This window comes from Trachurus japonicus, chromosome 11 (genome assembly GCF_045865225.1).
Source record: "Trachurus japonicus isolate A0001 chromosome 11, Traja_1.0".
Lineage (NCBI taxonomy): Eukaryota > Metazoa > Chordata > Actinopteri > Carangiformes > Carangidae > Trachurus > Trachurus japonicus.
The window spans coordinates 3,210,246-3,228,628 of record NC_140917.1 but is presented as its reverse complement, the minus strand read 5'-3'; the positions used below and the strand labels follow the sequence as shown (position 1 = coordinate 3,228,628).

The 18,383-nt window shown below is 42.0% G+C and overlaps 1 protein-coding gene across 2 annotated transcripts in view; it reads left to right on the top strand.

Annotated features, from left to right (window-relative positions):
* The window catches only part of pvrl2l (PVR cell adhesion molecule related 2 like), a 407,983-nt gene that overhangs the window by 148,767 nt on the left and 240,833 nt on the right, over nt 1–18,383 (top strand). For both annotated transcript variants that reach the window (XM_085790687.1, XM_085790686.1), the window contains exons 2-3: nt 14,391–14,503; nt 17,872–18,115. In XM_085790687.1, coding sequence (XP_085646813.1) covers nt 14,391–14,503; nt 17,872–18,115 — 357 coding nt within the window. The remainder of the gene's footprint in view (nt 1–14,390; nt 14,504–17,871; nt 18,116–18,383) is intronic.

Here is an 18,383-nt window from a genome sequence, read left to right as displayed (position 1 = left end):
GTCCAAGGGGGGGGATGTTTACGAGTGATTGGAGGTACTGCTAGCTCTGCATATCGTGCGCGCAGAGGCTCATGGGAAATGTAGTGAAAACACTTCGCTTTCCATAGATATTCAAGTGTACTTGCATTAAATCTGGTTGTTTTAGTATGCTACAATATCTTTTTCACAACTATATTTAAGTTCCCTGTTAAGGACCAACCTTCAATTTTGTAAATTTCTGATTTATTCCCATTTATTCCCTTTTATTCCCATATATTCCTGTTAATTCCCATATATTCCCATTAATCCCCATGGAAAGTTTCCAACTTTGAAAATTCCCGGAATTTTACAACCCTAGTCACAATCACACAGAGTCACTCATGTTGATGCACAACTTAAAAATACACATCACAGATCAGCAACTAACAATAAACGTATTAGCTCAATGCTCACGTAACATGGAAAATGCCATAAAGGAGCTAACACAATTAGCATCAAATGTTTTCAACCGTATATCACCTAAAACACAGAGAAGTGTTTTAAACATAGACTCTTTATGGTCCAGCAGAGAAAATAGAAAAGTGACTGTTGGACAGAGACCAACTACAGGAAGTCGACAGGGACAAACAAGAGCAGCAGAGTCGACACTGATTGATTTTATTTGACGATCTTTTATAAAACATGATCCATAGTTACAACACTCAGCTTCACACAGTCAGAAACAGAGCGGTGGAGACTTTGACACTGAAATAATAACAGAACAATGATATAAACACATGTGAATAACAGGAGGCAGCTGATGGTTTCTCTACCTGAGCAGGTGGGAGGTGAAAGAAAAAACCTCCATTATATTATATTAGTTGTGTAACGTGTGAGTGGATCAAACATCTCCAACCTGGTCATTATGATAACAGAAGCTTATCGGCCTCTCCCTCTCACTGCTGTCATCACAGGGACAATAGGAGCTTGATTTAAGGCGGCGACGTACAGGAGGAGTTTAGTGTCAAAAGCAAATCACACACACACACTCAGACAGTCTCAGAAGTGCGTTAATGCCCTAATCATGCGGGTGAGTGAGCGTCTTACATCTGCAAAATACCAACTTCTCAGAAATGAAAAGCAGCAGACGACATCCACGTCCTCACCCAGACAGGGAAAAAAAGAGAAACGGTTTCATCATGATGAGCCCACGGGTCGGATTGGTTTTTCTCAGCCCACAGAGGATTTAAGCTGCTCTTCAGTAAAAAAAATAAAAAATATGAAATAAAAAAACAGAAATCATCATAGCTGGAGTTAATGGGTTGTCAGCTGACAACATGGGAGCAGTGTAAGAAGCCGCCCACAGTGTAAACATGTCAGTTACAGACGCCGGCAGCTGCCTGTTCATGTTATTAAAGGTCCATCCGTCCATCATCCATCACACCTGTCACACCTGTCACCTGACTCATTAACCACCAACACCACGTCAGTCCGGCTCTGGACCGCGCAGAGAATTATTATTATTATTATAAGAAATTGGAAAAACATCTGTGTCATTGTTCATCAGAAGCAAAGAAGTATAAAGCTCATATGGTTTTATTAAAGAGTGAGGAAAAAAACTAAATTACCTTTTCTTTCACTAAGTCTCCTCCAGTTAATCAACAGTCAGTGCGGAGCTGAGCTGTGACACAGCGAGCGGCTGAAATCAACATCTCATTGTGTCTCAAACAGCCGGACCTGAAGCAGATTAAGGTTTTTACACAACTACATCAGCGGCTGGGGGCGGGTTCGTAGTCCAACGAAAACTTTATATGTCCATAAAACTACACAAAAACCATTTAATATTCCTCCACACTGCTCCTCCACTGCAATCCAAGTGTCCTGAAGGGAGATAGTCCAGAGTTTACTGGAAACGACGTCACTGAGGCAAGTCCGGTCACGTCCAAGACATTTAAAAAAGACCTAAAAATACACAAGAAAAGAAGTACACCAGTTGAAATATAAGAAAAATAAACCACATTGATACTTAAAAGAAAAGGACCACAGTGTTTCCCATTCATAGACCAATGTGTGGCGCAGCGCCACAGAATCAAGACCAAGCACCACAAATTGATTCTGCTTTTTTTTCTATCAACGCAATATTGTTCCATTCATTCATCTCCGCGTAGCGCCGCTCCGTTTTGGCATTCTCTCTCTCACACACAGAGAAGGTAAAAGCTAAACTGATACGGCGCGACGTCGGACGATCCGCCACCGCCACAGTCTCCTTGCAAACCTGTGGGAAACACTGGACCAGCAGCAATTATTATTATTTTTTAATGAACTAATGCTAGTGAGACAGGCTGCATCGGGTCGGACTGGGTTTTCATTTCATTGCCAGTGGAAAAGCAAACTGGTTCTTCAGAGGAATGGGAGTTGAACCAGCTAAACACTGGTACCAGCACCATAGAGGAAACTGACCTGTTATCAATGAAGCTGCAGTTTGACTGGGGCCTTCTGCAGCAACTACAGGAAATAATATAGAAAAGTTTTGCTTCCTCTCAGCTCTGGATTTTGTGTTTGTGTCGACCATCCTTTCCCATCATGCTCTTAGTCTTTGCTTCATGCATGTGGACGATCTCAGGTCTCTGAAACTCTGCAGATTACCGTCCAATCATTCATAAAACCACTCTTTATTCTCTGTCTGCAAGAACAAAGAGCGACAGCCGCTCCGCTCCGCTCTTTAATCACAGGTGATTACTGTGTGTTCAGGTGACAGCGGTTGAATGGAAGGATTCTCCGTTTCCCGCTTAAGTTTGTCAGTCAAGATCTTTTATAATTTTATAATAGGGCGACCACAGCGGAGGGATCATCTGCTGCTGCGCTTCACATGCTGGATATGATCTCATTCTGGAATTAATTTCAGTCGTATTAACGTCTTTGTGGTTTTTTAAAAAAAGAAGAAAAGAGGAAATATCCTCACAGATGCCATGGAGCTTTTGACTGCCAGTGTGTGTGTGTGTGTGTGTGTGTGTGTGAGTGTGAAACCACCACTAATCTCCCGTCTCCTCTCCTTCCACCTCGTTGTTGATCGGTGTCCTGGTACTCAAACGCCAAACGCAAAATGCTGCGATTATGAGCTGTCAAATGCCAATTACCGCTAATTCAGCTCCACAGTGTGTGTTGTGAGTGTGTGTGTTGTGAGTGTGTGTGACGGTCGCTCAGCTTCATCCCTCCACCTCCTCCTCCTCCTCCTCCTCCTCCTCCTCTCTTCAACTATATTCATCACATTTGAAGAATTATATTGTGTAGTTTCCTCGTTTTTTTTCCTTTCGTGTGAATGTCAGGAGCGTCGGACGTTAATGAGTTGTGACCTGTTTAATGACCGAGCTGCTGCTGCTGCTGGGAAACATGATCAAACCCCTCGCTGATTGATCTCACACACACACACACACACACACACACACTGTTTCCCCTCTTACATCACTCTCAGTCTCCACTCCAGAGAATCAGCCGTAAAAGAATAATAATGTGACTGTGAAGTGGCTTTAACAGATTTTCTTCAAGCTGCAGCTCCAGCGGCTCCGAGAGGCTGAAATCAATATTTAGTATCATCAGTGGATCAGAGGAGAGTCACAGTCACAGTCAGAGTCTGAGCTCTGAGCTCTGAGCTCTGCAGCTGTGGAGAAGAGGTGGAGAGGTGCAGCTCCTATCAGCTCCTTGTTTCGGCTCCAATAGCACTTGGCTCCGCCCCCTTAATGGGTGAAGAGGCGGAGCCAAGCAGCTGCAACCTTTTCTTCATGTTCAATCAATCAGTCAATCAATCATCTTTATTCACATATATAGAAAAGGTATTAAAATCATTAAAATATTTGTAATTTCATATGTGAAATGGGACACCCTGTTCTTGTTCTGGTTCTTCATGTTTGTCACATTTTGTAAAAAATATGTTATATATTGCACCAAATTATTCCTTTTTTTTTCATAAAAAACACCTGAATTTTGTGATAATTCAGTGCATTATGTAACAACTTATTACAAAATGTGACAAAGTTTTTTACACATTGCGATTTAGCATTTTTTTTTCACATAATGTGGCAGATTATTACAAAATGCGTCATTATTACATCATGAGGTGAAAATGTATTACATTATTACTAGTACTGTCAAAAATATTCCGTTATTAACGCGAATCAATTTTAACGGCGTCAATTTTTTTATCGCGATATTAAAGCAGCGGACACACCGGACGCGGAAATGTGAATGACTGCTCAAAGTGAGAATGTTAGTGTGAATTAAAACACTACACGTTGTTTTCAATAAAAAAAACATTTGCACAAAGCAAGCCTATCCACTTTTCCATGTTCATAAGAGTATTGAAATAATAATTCAAGGGAAGCCTAGAATAAATAAAAATGTGCGATTAATTTGCGATTAATCACAAGTTAACTATTTAATCGAGATTAAATATTAGAATCGATTGACAGCACTAATTATTACATACTGCAGCGCTACACAGCCCTTTACCTGTTTACCTGGCAGACAGGTAAGGGCAGTAATTGGCTGTTGAACACGCTGCAGCCAGATGTTTGCATCAGGAGCTGCAACAAGTCATTAAAGGTGACGCTTTATAGTAACTACACAGTATGAAGCTTTAATTGAACTGGTTTTCCACTGATACAATTGATTTATAAATGTTGAATCATCATTAATTAGGTATGAACATGAGATAATTCAACTCATTATAGACGAGTAAATAATGATGCTTCTCTAATGTTTCATACTGTGCAGTTATTATAAAGTTAAAGTGTTTTCACTAGTGCTCATCCAGATGTTCTGGTCTGAACATTTACATCTGGTGAGCGGTCTCCACCTCCGTCCTCTCGTCTCGCTGCCGCTCCTTCACGTTCGACAGCGATGATGAAAACCCTCAGCACATGAATCTTTCAGAGCCGTTTTCTTTCTTTTCTTTTCTTTTCTTTTCTTTTATTCCCTCGTTAGCGGCTCAGTCGTGTTCGTGGCTTCCAGCTTAATTCACGCTCGATGCTCTCTCTCTCTCTCTGCACGAGAGATGGGATGTCGCACCTCGACCTGCGCCCCGTCGCCGGGGCGACAGCAGCTGGAGGGACGGAGCAGTGATTAAGTGGAGCGATCACACAGTTAACCCCATTCTGCCAAGACGGATGAGGAGAACAATGAAGGAGAAACTTAAAGTGGACAGTCTTTTCTTTACATCTGCTACAGCTGCGTCCGTGACTCAGTGAAGAGCAGAGGGTTTTATTTTAAAGGCTCCAGCGTCTAGATCTTTTATTTTGGACATTTTGTTTCACTCGAGTGTATAAATAATAAACGCATCATCGTGATTCAACCACAAGTTTATTTCTGTCTAAATAAAAACAGAGGACGAGCCACACGGTGTCTGTTAGCGTTAGCACTGATTGATTGATTGATGATTAAATCAACTCAAACACTATAATAAACATCACATTAAAGGGATAATAGCATTTTTTTTAAAGTGGGGTTGTATGATCTCCAAATAGCCCCTAAGTACTTAAATTGCAGTAGAAGATTCTCTGCACTCCTCCCGTTAGCAACGCCAGCCCATAATAGCTCTGCCCAGAGATTTACAACATACAGTGTTGTGAATGGACCCAAAGAAACGGCCTATTTTCGTGGCCTAAAAGAGGTTTTACCTGAAAAAAAATACACAGTTCCATTGTTCGCTATAATGTAATTTTTTCCAGGCCCCCAAAGTGCAGGAAAACCGCTTTTTTTTTTGGACCTAACCAACTCGCGTATCCCTCCGCCCAGGGTTAGCGCCCGCCAATCAGCAGTTGGTTAGGTCCAAATAAAAACTGTGTTTTTCCTGCACTTTGAGGGGCTGGAAAAAATTATATTATAGCGAACAATGGAACTGTGTATTTTTTTTTCAGATAAAACCTCTTTTAGCCCGTGAAAATAGGCCGTTTCTTTGGGTCTGTTCACAACACTGTATGTTGTAAATCTCTGGGCAGGGCTATTATGGGCTGGCGTTGCTAACGGGAGGAGTGCAGAGAGTCTTCTACTGCAATTAAAGTACTTATGGGCTATTAGTAGATCATACAACCCCACTTTAAAAAAAAATGCTACTATCCCTTTAAACAGAAATAAAACAGTTTATTTCTATTTATCACTCACTTTATAATAACTACACACTATTAAACATTAGTTAAACTCATCTCATTTTTTATAAATCATTCTTCCTGCTCTGATACGGATCTAATTAGTCTGTAATTTATAAGCAGCCATTAATATTTAACTCCTCTCTTTGACTAAACATGAATAATGTGTCGTTATTAGAACGTGTTACGTGTAATCAAACACCTAAATTACACAAATCCTTCATCGCACAAACAGATAAACACAGAGGATCTAATCGACCCAGAGAGATTGTTATTTCCTCACAGTTTGATGAATATATCGCTGTTTATATTTTATATTCATATTTAATCTAAATCCGACCTGTGTCAGCCAGATGAAGCCTGATTATCACTTCCTGTGTCAAAGTAAAAGCCCCTAAAGTCACTTTTTTTTCGTTTTTCTCTCTTTCTCTTCATTAAAAACAATAATTTCCTTTGAGACTCTGGTGTCAAGACGAGACGAGACGGGATGAGACTCATCAGACGCCTTGAATCAAAGTGCTAATTTCCTGTCGGAGAAGAAGCTCCTGACATTTCATTTAGATTTTTAGATCCACCGACAGTAAATATTAAAGCAAATGGCTGAAAAAACTTTTTTTCCACGGACACACTAATCAAAGCAAAGACGAGCGCTAATTATGAGATCTGTCACAAGGTGCAGAAATAACAGAAATAAAAACGACTTGGTAACAAATGTCCATTCAGAAACTTCAGCTTTATTATTTTTATATGGACACTGTGTCAGAAACAAACCAGCTGTGATTTGGATGTTTGGATGTTTGGATAATGGTTCATTTGCAGACAAGTCTCTGTGTGTGTGTGTGCGTGTGTGTGTGTGTGCACGGCAGGGAAGCTCCACATAAACAGGCAAATGCCACAAGCCTCTAAATGTCAATTAGCTGTGATTCATCTCTCTGGTGCATTGGGAGGGAGGGAGAGACTGTGGCCGTTCATTTAACTCCCCCCTCCCTCCTATTTGACTTTTTCCATTTACATTTAGCTGATGCTCCAATTCACTGCGACTTCCACTGAGTGCAACAGTAGAATGAGCTGCAAATTGTGGGATGGTCGAGGAGATAATGGACGGGATTGAAGAGACGAGGTCACGTCAGTGCACTGACACCAATTTTAACACTGATCGCAGCAGCAGGAACAGTGTGTGTGTGTGTGTGCGCGTGAGCAAAACTGTCGTCAACATTTATGTGGACTCTCACAGGGCAGATGTTCATGATGATGATGATAATAATCATAATGATAATGATAATCATCGTCTGCAACAAACTGAGGAAGCGTTCACTCTCGTAAAGTTTGAATAAAGTGTCGTCCGAAAGTGCAGCAACAGGAAATAATGCACTATGTGTGTGTGTGTGTCCTGTGTTTAAAATAGTTTGTTTGCTCTGTAGGAAGAGTCATCGTGAGTCGGTGTGATCGTTGCAAATTAGTTTTTAGAACGACTCTTGATAAAAGCCTTGTCCCGCAGGAAGGAAGGAGGAAGAGCTTTTATTGTGAAGGAGCAGAGAATCTCAACTCAAACACTTCCATGTAGTACTAGGCTATACGATGGACTTACTTGCGGAAATTTTCAACAGTTAGTGTTGTCTCAAATCAAATCTTGTCCTTGTGCACGAAGCACAACTAAAGGAGACTTATTCTGCCTCCTTTCCACCAATTAAAACAGTTCCCAGGTGTCTTAAAGACATGTATGTGACATGCTTCGGTCAAAATCCCACAAGGATCAAACATCACAGCTCTTGTCATCCTCTCTAAACAGCCCTGTTCAGAACGGCTGCTTTCAGTGCCTGTCCCTTTAAATGCAAATGAACCACTGCTTACCCCGCCCCCTTCTACTGGTACCAGGTAACTTATGACATCATTATCTGAGGGAACAGCTGGGATTTCAACCTAGAGAGCCTGAAAATTACAGATTTTTTTGTCAGTTCTCACATGTTGGGGGCCGGCAGACGAAGAACCTTCAGGAAGTGATTTACATAATATGTCCCTTTAATGGTCGGTCACAACAGTTGCCAAAATTTTCTTTTTTGGACGCTACTGTCAACACATACCATCTTGTATTGTCTGTAACTTCAGTTAGCAATAATGAACGCCTAACTTACTTACATATTAAAGGGACAACGAGGAGATTTGGACGGACGAAAGCGAAAACATTTGCCAAGAATGTTTTCATTGATCAAGAATGAAAGGTGGAGGTTCAAAGATGATCAGATACCGTCATAGTTTCGACCATAAACGGTGATCCGGCGGCGTTATTCCCATGACCCGCCGGGCAGCGTCCGCGAAACAGAATTGTTTTGTCTTTATAGTTATTTTGATATTATTATTTAGTGGTCGAAGTGGTAACGTAGATTTATATTATGAGACTCTTTTATCACAAAAAAAAGAAAAAAACTCCTTGTTGTCCCTTTAAATATATACTATATATGTATATTATATTATATTCGGCTACGTAGCCCAGACGGCGATCATTGAGGGTGGGGAGTGTCCATCTTCTGGACCGTCTGGAAATGTCTGGTAGAACTCACAAGTCAAAGTCGGGGTCAGTAGTGTGTGTGTGTGTGTGTGTGTGTGTGTGTTCATTATGGGATGTTTCTGAGGGTTTTGTCACAGACAGTGTGGTGGTGGATCTGGACAGCGTCTCCAGCAGCTGGTGAGGACCCGGTCCTCCAGCTCCATTATCAGCTGAGAGTCAGAAAGTCCAAACTGACATCCAGGGTGTCTCAGGACAACGAGGCGTCGCCATGACGACGCAGTTCGTCCGATGATGACAGGTCCGAGCCGTCCTCTGGGAAGTGTCCAGATGTGAAACCTGCTCTGGCCTTGTCTTTCTACGTCGTCTTCCAGTTTGTTTGTTTGTGGCTCTGACTCAGCTCAGTGTTGATCAAATCCCCCGCCAAAGTAAAGTTCACAGAGACGAGACTGTAGTGTTTGTTTCCACTCGCAACAAAACAAAAACAAACACAGTTTAATATTCGACACCACCAAGCTGTTACCACGGTAACAACACTGACATCCCTGCTGACCGGTAGCTAAAAAAAACCAAGAAGAAGCCTCCGGATCGAGGAGGGAGAAAGAGTTTGTGTCACTTTTTGATGAAAGTTCAAAATAAAACGTCTTGAATTCTTCTAACAAATATGAATATTTTGATATTTCTGGGACACACGTTTTTTTTTTTAAAGTCCTTATTTACCCAGAATCCATTGCAGCACAGCTGAGTCGTCAGTTTGTCTCCTTGAAACCAGCTCCTTGTTTCATTGTTGAAGTTCATTTAGCTGCTGTTGTTTTAAGTTGTGGCATTTGTGCATTTCTATATTTTCATATTTAAGTCATATTCATCCTCCTCCTCCTCCTCCTCCTCCTCTTTTTCCTCTTTTTCCTCCTCCTCCTCCTTTTCAAACTTCTCTCTCTCTATTCAGTCTCTTTATTTCTCCAGATCTTCTTTCTCTTTTACTGTTTTATTCTTTTGCATTCAACTCTCCCCATAAATTTTTACTTCCCTCCCTCTTTCCCTCTTCCAGCTCTTTTCATATCCATCTGCACTTCTTCATCTTCTTCTTATCTCTCTCTCTCCCTCTTCAGCTCTTTCAGTCTTTTAACTGTCTCCCTTTTCTCTCTCCTTCCTCTCCCTCCTCTTCCTCTTCCTCTTCCTCTCTTTTTCCCCACTCTGCCTCTGGTTTTATTATCTCCCCCTGCGTCACACAGCAGACTCCATTGACCACTATAAATAAGCAGAAAGCTAATGTGATTCGTGGCTTTGGTTACAGGCTGTCTGGTGTGTGTGTGTGTGTGTGTGTGTGTGTGTGTGTCTGTGTGTGTGTGTGCAGTGCACTCCATGAACACAGGGAGTTGTGTGTAGTTGTGTGTTGTTGTGCAGAAGAGAAGGGAAGAGGTTTAACTCTGGATTCACACACGTGTCCGTCGTGTTGTTACGCAGCAACTTGGACGAACTCGTCTGGCAGCCTTGAGTTTGCATTTACGTATTTTGTGTGTGTATGTTGTGTAGCTATGTGTGTGTGTGTGTTGTGTGTCCTTACAGTGAGGGTGGATAACTGCTCTGACAGCCCATTGTCTCCCTCCGGGTAGAGACTGTGGTTCAGTGACTGAGTCAGTCTCATATGCACTCACATTACAATGAGATGGTGTGATTTATGTACACACAAACACGCACACAAACACAAAAAAACACACACAGATTTACAGTATTACACACAACATACACACATATACACACACCGTTCAGCTTTTGCATGTGCCTTTACACACAAAATTCGTTCCTGCACACACACACACATGGGTGGACACGTGGACGCACACACACGCTGTAGATCCAAAACTATCAACACCCCTGCATCACACACACACACAGACACAGACACACACACACACACTAGGGGTGTACAGCCAGTATACTATTCGGATTTGGATTAGGATTCGGGAAGAAACCAGAATATTCCAAGAATATTTTTCTTATTTCTTGTCAAAATGTCTGATTTCTAGTCAAACTAAACTATTTTCATTTAAAATGAGATTGTCACCTAAAAAAATAACTTGTTTTGAGGTCATTTTCATTTGTTTCAAACTAATTTTTACTTAAAATAAGTAGAAAAATCTGCCAGTGAAAGCAATTTTTGTGTGTGCTTGTAACAAGAAAGAAAAACTTGCTCCACTATCAGATTTTTCTACTTATTTCAAGTGAAAATATGCTTGAAAGAAGTAAAAAGTGTCTAAACACAAGCTACTTTTTATATGATGAGTCTTATTTTAAGTATAATGAGATTTGTTTTGACTAGAAATAAGACAAATATTCTTGGTAAGATTTTGAGTTTTTGCAGTGTACACCGAGCTAGTGCTACGTCGAGCTAGCCGGCTAACTTCCGCTTTAGCTCTCGGCTAACTAGAACGGGAATAAAACAATTTAATCGTGCGGCTCTTCTAGACTTTCCAAACGTAATCGGACTGAATGGATCAAATTCTGCAAGTGAAACGAGTCGTTTCGCGGAGGTTGTGACACTCCAAAAAAATTATCCACCGTTTTACAGCCGCTTCTTTTCCCATTATTGTCTATGAGTTGCTAAGTTGTTGAACGGTGCCCTGGAAGTATCGGTGAGCACTTCCTGTCTACTGTGACGCAATGCATGCTGGGAGTTGCTGTTTCTTAGCAACCCTAACGTGAACTAGACCAGAGCCAGTCTATTGACGAGCCTTGCCACTCTCCATTAGCCCCATTGTATCGAACTTGGTTGCAGTTCCACCAGAATTCCACTAGGAGTGCTCGCGAGCGAGTGCAGAATGAATGAGGCCCTATGGAGCTAGAAGGCTAAATTTGTTGTTCGCAAATATTGTTGTATTTTCTACGGATTATAGATTAAAAGTGAAATTGTTGAGACGTTTTGTCCTTTCGATTTCCTACAGGTTGGGCTGTTGTTGCCCATAAAACGCTAGCATTCTGCTAATGAATGCTGATTGGTCAGTGACGGACTTGCGACTATTCATGACCAGAGATCACACCTGATGACACAATAGCTGTAAAACGGGCGAAACGCTGTTTTATTTCCTTCTGTAACGCTGGTATTATGCACTTTATTAACTTTTAATATTTTTTCAAGTGAGAAAGTAACTGTTTACATTATTAGCATAGTTCCGAATACACACACATATCAGACAGAGACACACACACCTTCATGTAACATGTAACACATTGTCCTCATCAGTCCCTCCTCACTCTAAGAGGCTTTTTGCAGCCGGAGACACCGGGGGCTCGAGTCGCCGGCGGTTAGTCAACGCTTATCCCCCCTCCCTCACACCCCCCCTTAACCCCCCATGAGAAGTTTATCTGTAGAGGAGCAGAGGCTGGATGAGGCCAGAGAACAGAGAGGGGGGAGGAAGAGGAGGAGGGAGGATGCAGCAGAACGACTCAACTCCAAGATGTGAACAATCAGAGCTCGGTCTCAGTTGCATTAACACTGGATTACTGCCTCTCTTTCTCTCTGTCATCCCTCTTTCTTCTCCTCTTTTTGTTTCTCTCTCTTTGATTCTGAGGATTACAACTTCATTACACTCGAGTCACTGGTTCTCTAACTAACACATCATGCAGCTCTTGTCTTTTGTACAATATGGCGTTGTTTTGTGTGTGTGTTTTTTTTATTTAAACAAGACACAATGGTGATAATTTGCCTCAGTGGTGGAGAAGCAGCTTGTTGACGACTAATCCAGATAAAAACACACAGAGACGACGGCTCCTGTGTAGCTGCTGCTGCTGCTGCTGCTGCTGTTGTTGTTGTTAATGAACGGGCTTTTCACAAGGTGCTCCAACGACGAGGCGTTTGTAATCCTGTTGTGTAGCAGAACGTGTCCTGGCTGTGTGCGTCCTCGTGGTTTCCTGCTGCGCCCACATGCAAATGAGTTAAAAGTTTAGTTTTTTTTCCGTCTTCTACGTCTTCTCTTCTTCTTTCTGCTACATCAGTTTTATTTGTCAGATCCGTCTGAGATGCAGCAGCGATCTCCTGCAGAGTGTGTTGTGTTTGTTTGAAAGCAGAGACCTGACGAGGTATCACAGCTGCTCTGTGGCTTTTTATTTTATTTTATTTTATTTTATTTTTTTGTTTTAAACAGAATGGAAAGTGCAGGATCAAAAGAAGAAGTCCACAAACTACATTGGTCTGGTTGAGGTGTTAACGCCGGCTGCAGCAGCTCAGCTTTCTTTCATCTCTTGTTTTTTTAAGGTGGAGCTCTGCAGGTTTGTTTCTGGGCCGAACCGGCTCAGACCGACGGACTGACCGACTGCTGCTCCTCATGCTCAGACAATATACAACCAGCAATATACAAAGAATGTTTAAGGAAAGAGATGGGAGATACGAACTAAGAGGAGGAACTTAATTTAAAACAACTAAGCGTCTTACCACACTAAAAAGTATTTCTGTTGCTGAGGCCAGAAGATATCAGACAAAGCAAAAACATGACACAATTCAAAAAACCAAAGTTTACTTGAAAGGGTTAAATTCCATGTTTTGCTGCACAACTTAACCTGCATCTGTTGAGTTAGGCTACGTTTACACGGAAACGATCTGAACAGAAAGTGCAAAAGTGGCGTTTCGCTCTCACTTTTTCGTGTTTAGACGAGCGTTTTTGGGCTGGAAATCTACGTTGCATACGGTGACGCAAAAGTCTGTGGAATTCAATGTTGTATGCACGCATTTCCGGCGGGCTGCACGCCGGCCATCGTAACGCTGTCCTCCACAGGTCGTAGCAATCGGAGCAGACTTTTTGCGTTTTCACCCTTTACACGGAGACGCAACGGCAGAGCGTTTTTAAGATTTCCACTCTGGAGGGTGGTTTCACTTTTTGGCGTTTTCAAGCCCCCAAAACGCCGTCGCCGTCTGATCGAAAGGCACATCCGATGGAATATTTTGCCGATTTCATCCGAGAGCGTTGTCGTGTAAACACTAGGGCCTCAGACATGTATTTATTTCTGTTCATACCTGGACAGTAATGTATTGAATATGCCATTTTTTAAAAAGGTTGATGGATTATGGAGCTATTATGATATCATTAGGATATCATTAGGATATCTACTGTATGTTTTGACCTTGATAAGCAGTTTGGCACTATTGAAATATAAATAGTTAAGGATAAGTTTGATTGAATATCGTCTGGAAGGAAGATTAATGCTGATTGTTTGACTGAATGTTGATTTTCACTTTATGTGCATATGACTGAAATAAACGACTACAACTGTAGTAGTGTCTGGAGCAGATGAAAGGTGGTAATGGCGCTGGTTTTGGTGTTGGTGGTGTTGGTGGTGTGTTTCCTGGAGGCTCGGCCCCCCAGCGCTGCCTCGGCTGTAACGAGGAAGTGGAGCTGAGACTCTGCCCGAGGCGTCTTATCAAAGCCCCATGATCCTCTTCTCCTTCCTCCTCCTTTAATGAACCCGTCTGCCTCGTTTCCATCATAACTCTGTTTTTAAAGCAGCATAAAGGAGGTCGACCCCCCCTCACCCTCCCTCTCCCCCCTCCCCTCCCTGCCCGTCTGACTGAAACAAAACGAGTGGGAGGGAAAAACATCACTCCCAGCAAATTCATTAAAGAAACACCAGCTTCCTAATGAAATGAAAAGCCTCGAATGCTGCGTCTTCAAGTGTCTCGTCTTCTCTCCGTTTGTTCTTTTCAGCTTCACTTCAAACAAACGCCTTCAATTATTAAAGACATGTTGGTTTTCTGTGGATGATGATTGTGTAACTCCTCCCTCCCTCTGTGTCTGCAGGTGTCTCGGCTCAGAAGGTGCGGGTGGAGGAGGAGGTGGAGGCGTATCCCAACGAGTCCGTGGACCTGCGGTGCGAGTTCATCGACGGCGGAGGAAAAACCAAACTCACACAGGTGAGACGGAGGGAAACACTCGTTCATCTGCATTTTCTTTCTTAAACTTGGTTCAAATGGTTGATAAATGTAGATTATATCATTTACATCTTGGACTTAACAAGATACAAGATACCTTTATTATCATCCTGACCTTATAATTAAAAACATTCAAATTAACCTGTGTGTAAAATAACCTTAACGACCAATCAGCAGCAAGTGAGAACTATTAATCATGTTTATGCACAGAAAGAAACTGGACTAAAGGTTGAAATAATGAAAACAGAGACATTCACACTTCTAGTTTCTCACCCGTGCATCACCAGTTCTCTGGCTGATACCATTATTATCTCTATTATTGAAATGATAATTAATATTATCATTATTTACATGTTGGTAATAAAGTGATTCTTTTAGTCACTGTAATCATGCACTGAAAATATAGGTTTCTGACATGCTAACGGTAACACTGAACAGAATAGAATAGGATATCTTTTTTGACATGGTACAAAACAATGAAACTGCAAGGCCTTACTTGGTGTAACCATAATAAAAAACATTCATCTAAAAAATTATACACAATTTCCTTTTTCTGCAGTGAGCCAAAAGCAGTTTTCCACCACAGTGGATATAAAAATGTATTGTATCGTATTGTAATGTGTTGTATTGTATATAAATAAGTAAATAGGCAAATTATATAACAAGCTTATGAAAACCAAACAAACTGACAGACTGAACTTGTTCTGGATGTTAAAATGTGGCCTCGAGAGAAGTTGATGTTTGGTTACAGAAGAGTTTTACAGTAATAAACTGTGAGTTCAGCACCATGGACAGCGTCACAGCTTTATCTGCACACACAGAGGACGGAGATGAGCAACAGTTTGTGTTTGAAGAAGAATCAGTTAAAGGGATAGTTCAACATTTTGGCAAATTGGCCCATTGCCATAACCCCTATAGTCATAGCAGTAGGTTTGTTACCTTTAATTGTCGTTGCAAGCTATTTTTAGAACGGCAGAGTTGTTTTAGAGGTAAATTCAGAGACTGCTTGATGAAAAACTGTCCCTGAAGGCAACGCACATCAGTGGTTTTGCATGAATTTCCCTCTAAAACAACTCTGTCTGGTAACGTTGTGTTATTATCTCATAGCGTGGTGAATGTGCAGGTCACAACTTGTCCACCAGAGCGTTGTGGAGTTGTTGGATTGTGTATTTGATGAGTTTGATGAGGGAAACCAAGAAATCCCATGAGCCTCCGTAGCGTAGCTCTGAGCAGCTCACGGCTCTGCTCCGCCGTTCTAAAAATAGCTTGCACCGACAATTAAAGGTAACGAACCTGCTACTGCTATGACTATAGGGATTATGGCAATGGACCAATTTGCCAAAATGTTGAACTATCCCCTTAAATTATCAAATGTATGTGTGTATATTTAGTCACAATCAAAGTGGCAGTGAAATGTATGATTACCCATCAGCCCCCAGCCACACTGTACTAATCCTGTACCACGAGCTGCAACTTTAGAAATCATCCTCCTCATCATGTTGTCTGAACTCCGGCTCTACACAACGGTGAAATCCTGGTAACCATGGAGACTCTGTGCTAATGTCTGATGACAGCTCGTCACTGTCAGAGTTTCCACATCCGGCTCGTTCTCATTTGAATATTTGAAAGTCAATTTATTCTTTAACCAAAAGCTCAGATGACGACTTCTGTCTGACAGCACCTGAGCTGCTGTGATGTCCGACTGCAGCGAACACACCATCAGACAGTGTGTGTCTCTGTGTGTGTGTGTGTGTGTTGCCACCACTGGATGGAATCAATACACAATTTGTCCTGGCACAGAAACTGAAATCACAGAGACACCGTCTTCTTGATATTTTCCCACAAACCTAACGAGGGATCCTCTCATTTCCTCCGTCTCCCTGCGGCGCTCTCTGCTGTTGACTAAAAATGTTTATTGATGAACTTTTTATTCCCTCTGCTTCCTGGCCGGGGCTTCACACACACACACACACACACACACACACACTCGTTTATTATTTGACACTGTCGCTTTGAGAAGTGGAAATGAAAAGAAAAATCCATATGGTTCAACATCACAGTGTCGCCATCGTCCCCTCTTCCTCCTCCTCCTGCTCCTCTTCACCCTGCAGCCTCACACTGAGACGGCGTCGATATCGGCCACATATCAGAAACCTGAGGGAAGAAAGGCGACCTCGCTCTCCTTCACAGACCTTTAATTTCATCCTGTCATAGATCCTCAGCTCCTAACTCACACGGCTTTAAAGGGATAGTAGCATTTTTTTAAAGTGGGGTTGTATGATCTCCAAATAGCCCCTAAGTACTTTAATTGCAGTAGAAGACTCTCTGCACTCCTCCCGTTATCAACGCCAGCCCATAGCCCTGCCCAGAGATTTACAACACACATTGTTGTGAATGGACCCAAAGAAGCGGCCTATTTTCACAGCCTAAAAGAGGTTTTACCTGAAAAAAAATACACAGTTCCATTGTCTCAAAGTGCAGGAAAAATGCAGTTTTTATTTGGACCTAACCAACTCACGTATCCCTCCGCCCAGGGTTAGTGCCCGTCGATCAGCAGTTGGTTAGGTCCAAATAAAAACTGCGTTTTTCCTGCACTTTGAAGGGCTGGAAAAAATTATATTATAGCGAACAATGGAACTGTGTATTTTTTTTTAAATGCAATTAAAGTACTTTGGGGCTATTTGTAGATCATACAAACCCACTTTAAAAAAATGCTACTATCCCTTTAATTGAGGTTGACATTTAGCGGCTATAAGTGAAATGATTTCAGGAGACGGAGAACAAGAAGGTTTCTGTTTGTTCAGAGGAATCTCATCACTTTGTGTCCATATCCTATATAAATATCTCTTCACACATGCATCTATATTTGCAGGCTAACAGCAATCAAACACTTCTTTTTTTTCCTTTAAAGTTGAGTGTGAGGATATGAACACCTTTTGATTTTAAATAAATATCTGCAACTGTGCTTTGAATTCACACAGAATAAAGAAGCTCTTTGTAGCTGGATGATCCTCAGGCAGCTCCACAACGGTGTCCATGTTTTCCAAGTTTTCTGCAAAATGTCAAAGTAAAGTCAGACGTAGACTAGTTGTGTGTAAGAAGAAGCAGAAAAAAACAACAACTTCTTTGTAGACAAGAAGAACCAGAGGATCATTTAGTGTAATTTGTCAAAAATGTTTACAGCTGCAGCGGGAAACGGAGGTCCAGGGGATTCATTATTAATCACACTAACAGGACGAGTTTGGAAGAATGACAAAGTGTTTTTTTTTTTTTTTTTACTAAATGAAATAAAAAGTGCAGCTTCACTTTCCATTTCTGCAAAACCATAAACACAGCTTGTTTCTGTCCAGGTGTCTTGGATCTGGGAACCGTCCGACGGACAGAGGGACAACATCGCCGTGTACCATCCCATCTACGGACAGAGCTTCCCCAACGGGGCGTTCAAAGACCGAGTGGTGTTCCTGCACAACAGCCTGGAGAACCCGTCCATCCGGATCTCTAAGCTGCGCATGGCGGACGCCGGCCGCTACACCTGCGAGTACGCCACCTACCCGTCCGGAAACGAGCAGGGGACGACCACGCTCATCATGCTCGGTGAGTACTGACGCTGGTTTTCCTCCTCCTCCTGAAACATCGGCTCCTCCCACGGGACTTGGAAGTTTTCAACAGTTTGTTTCCACTCGTCTTCTAGAGGTTGATTCAACACGAGCGGTGCTTTTTATAAGGAGGTAGAAGTGTAATTATACTGTGTGATGAGCAGTTTGATGGGCAGAGCTCTGTACTCAGGCTCTACAGGGACAAACAGTCACTTAGGGATAGTTCAACATTTTGTCAAATTGGCCCATTGCCATAATCCCTATAG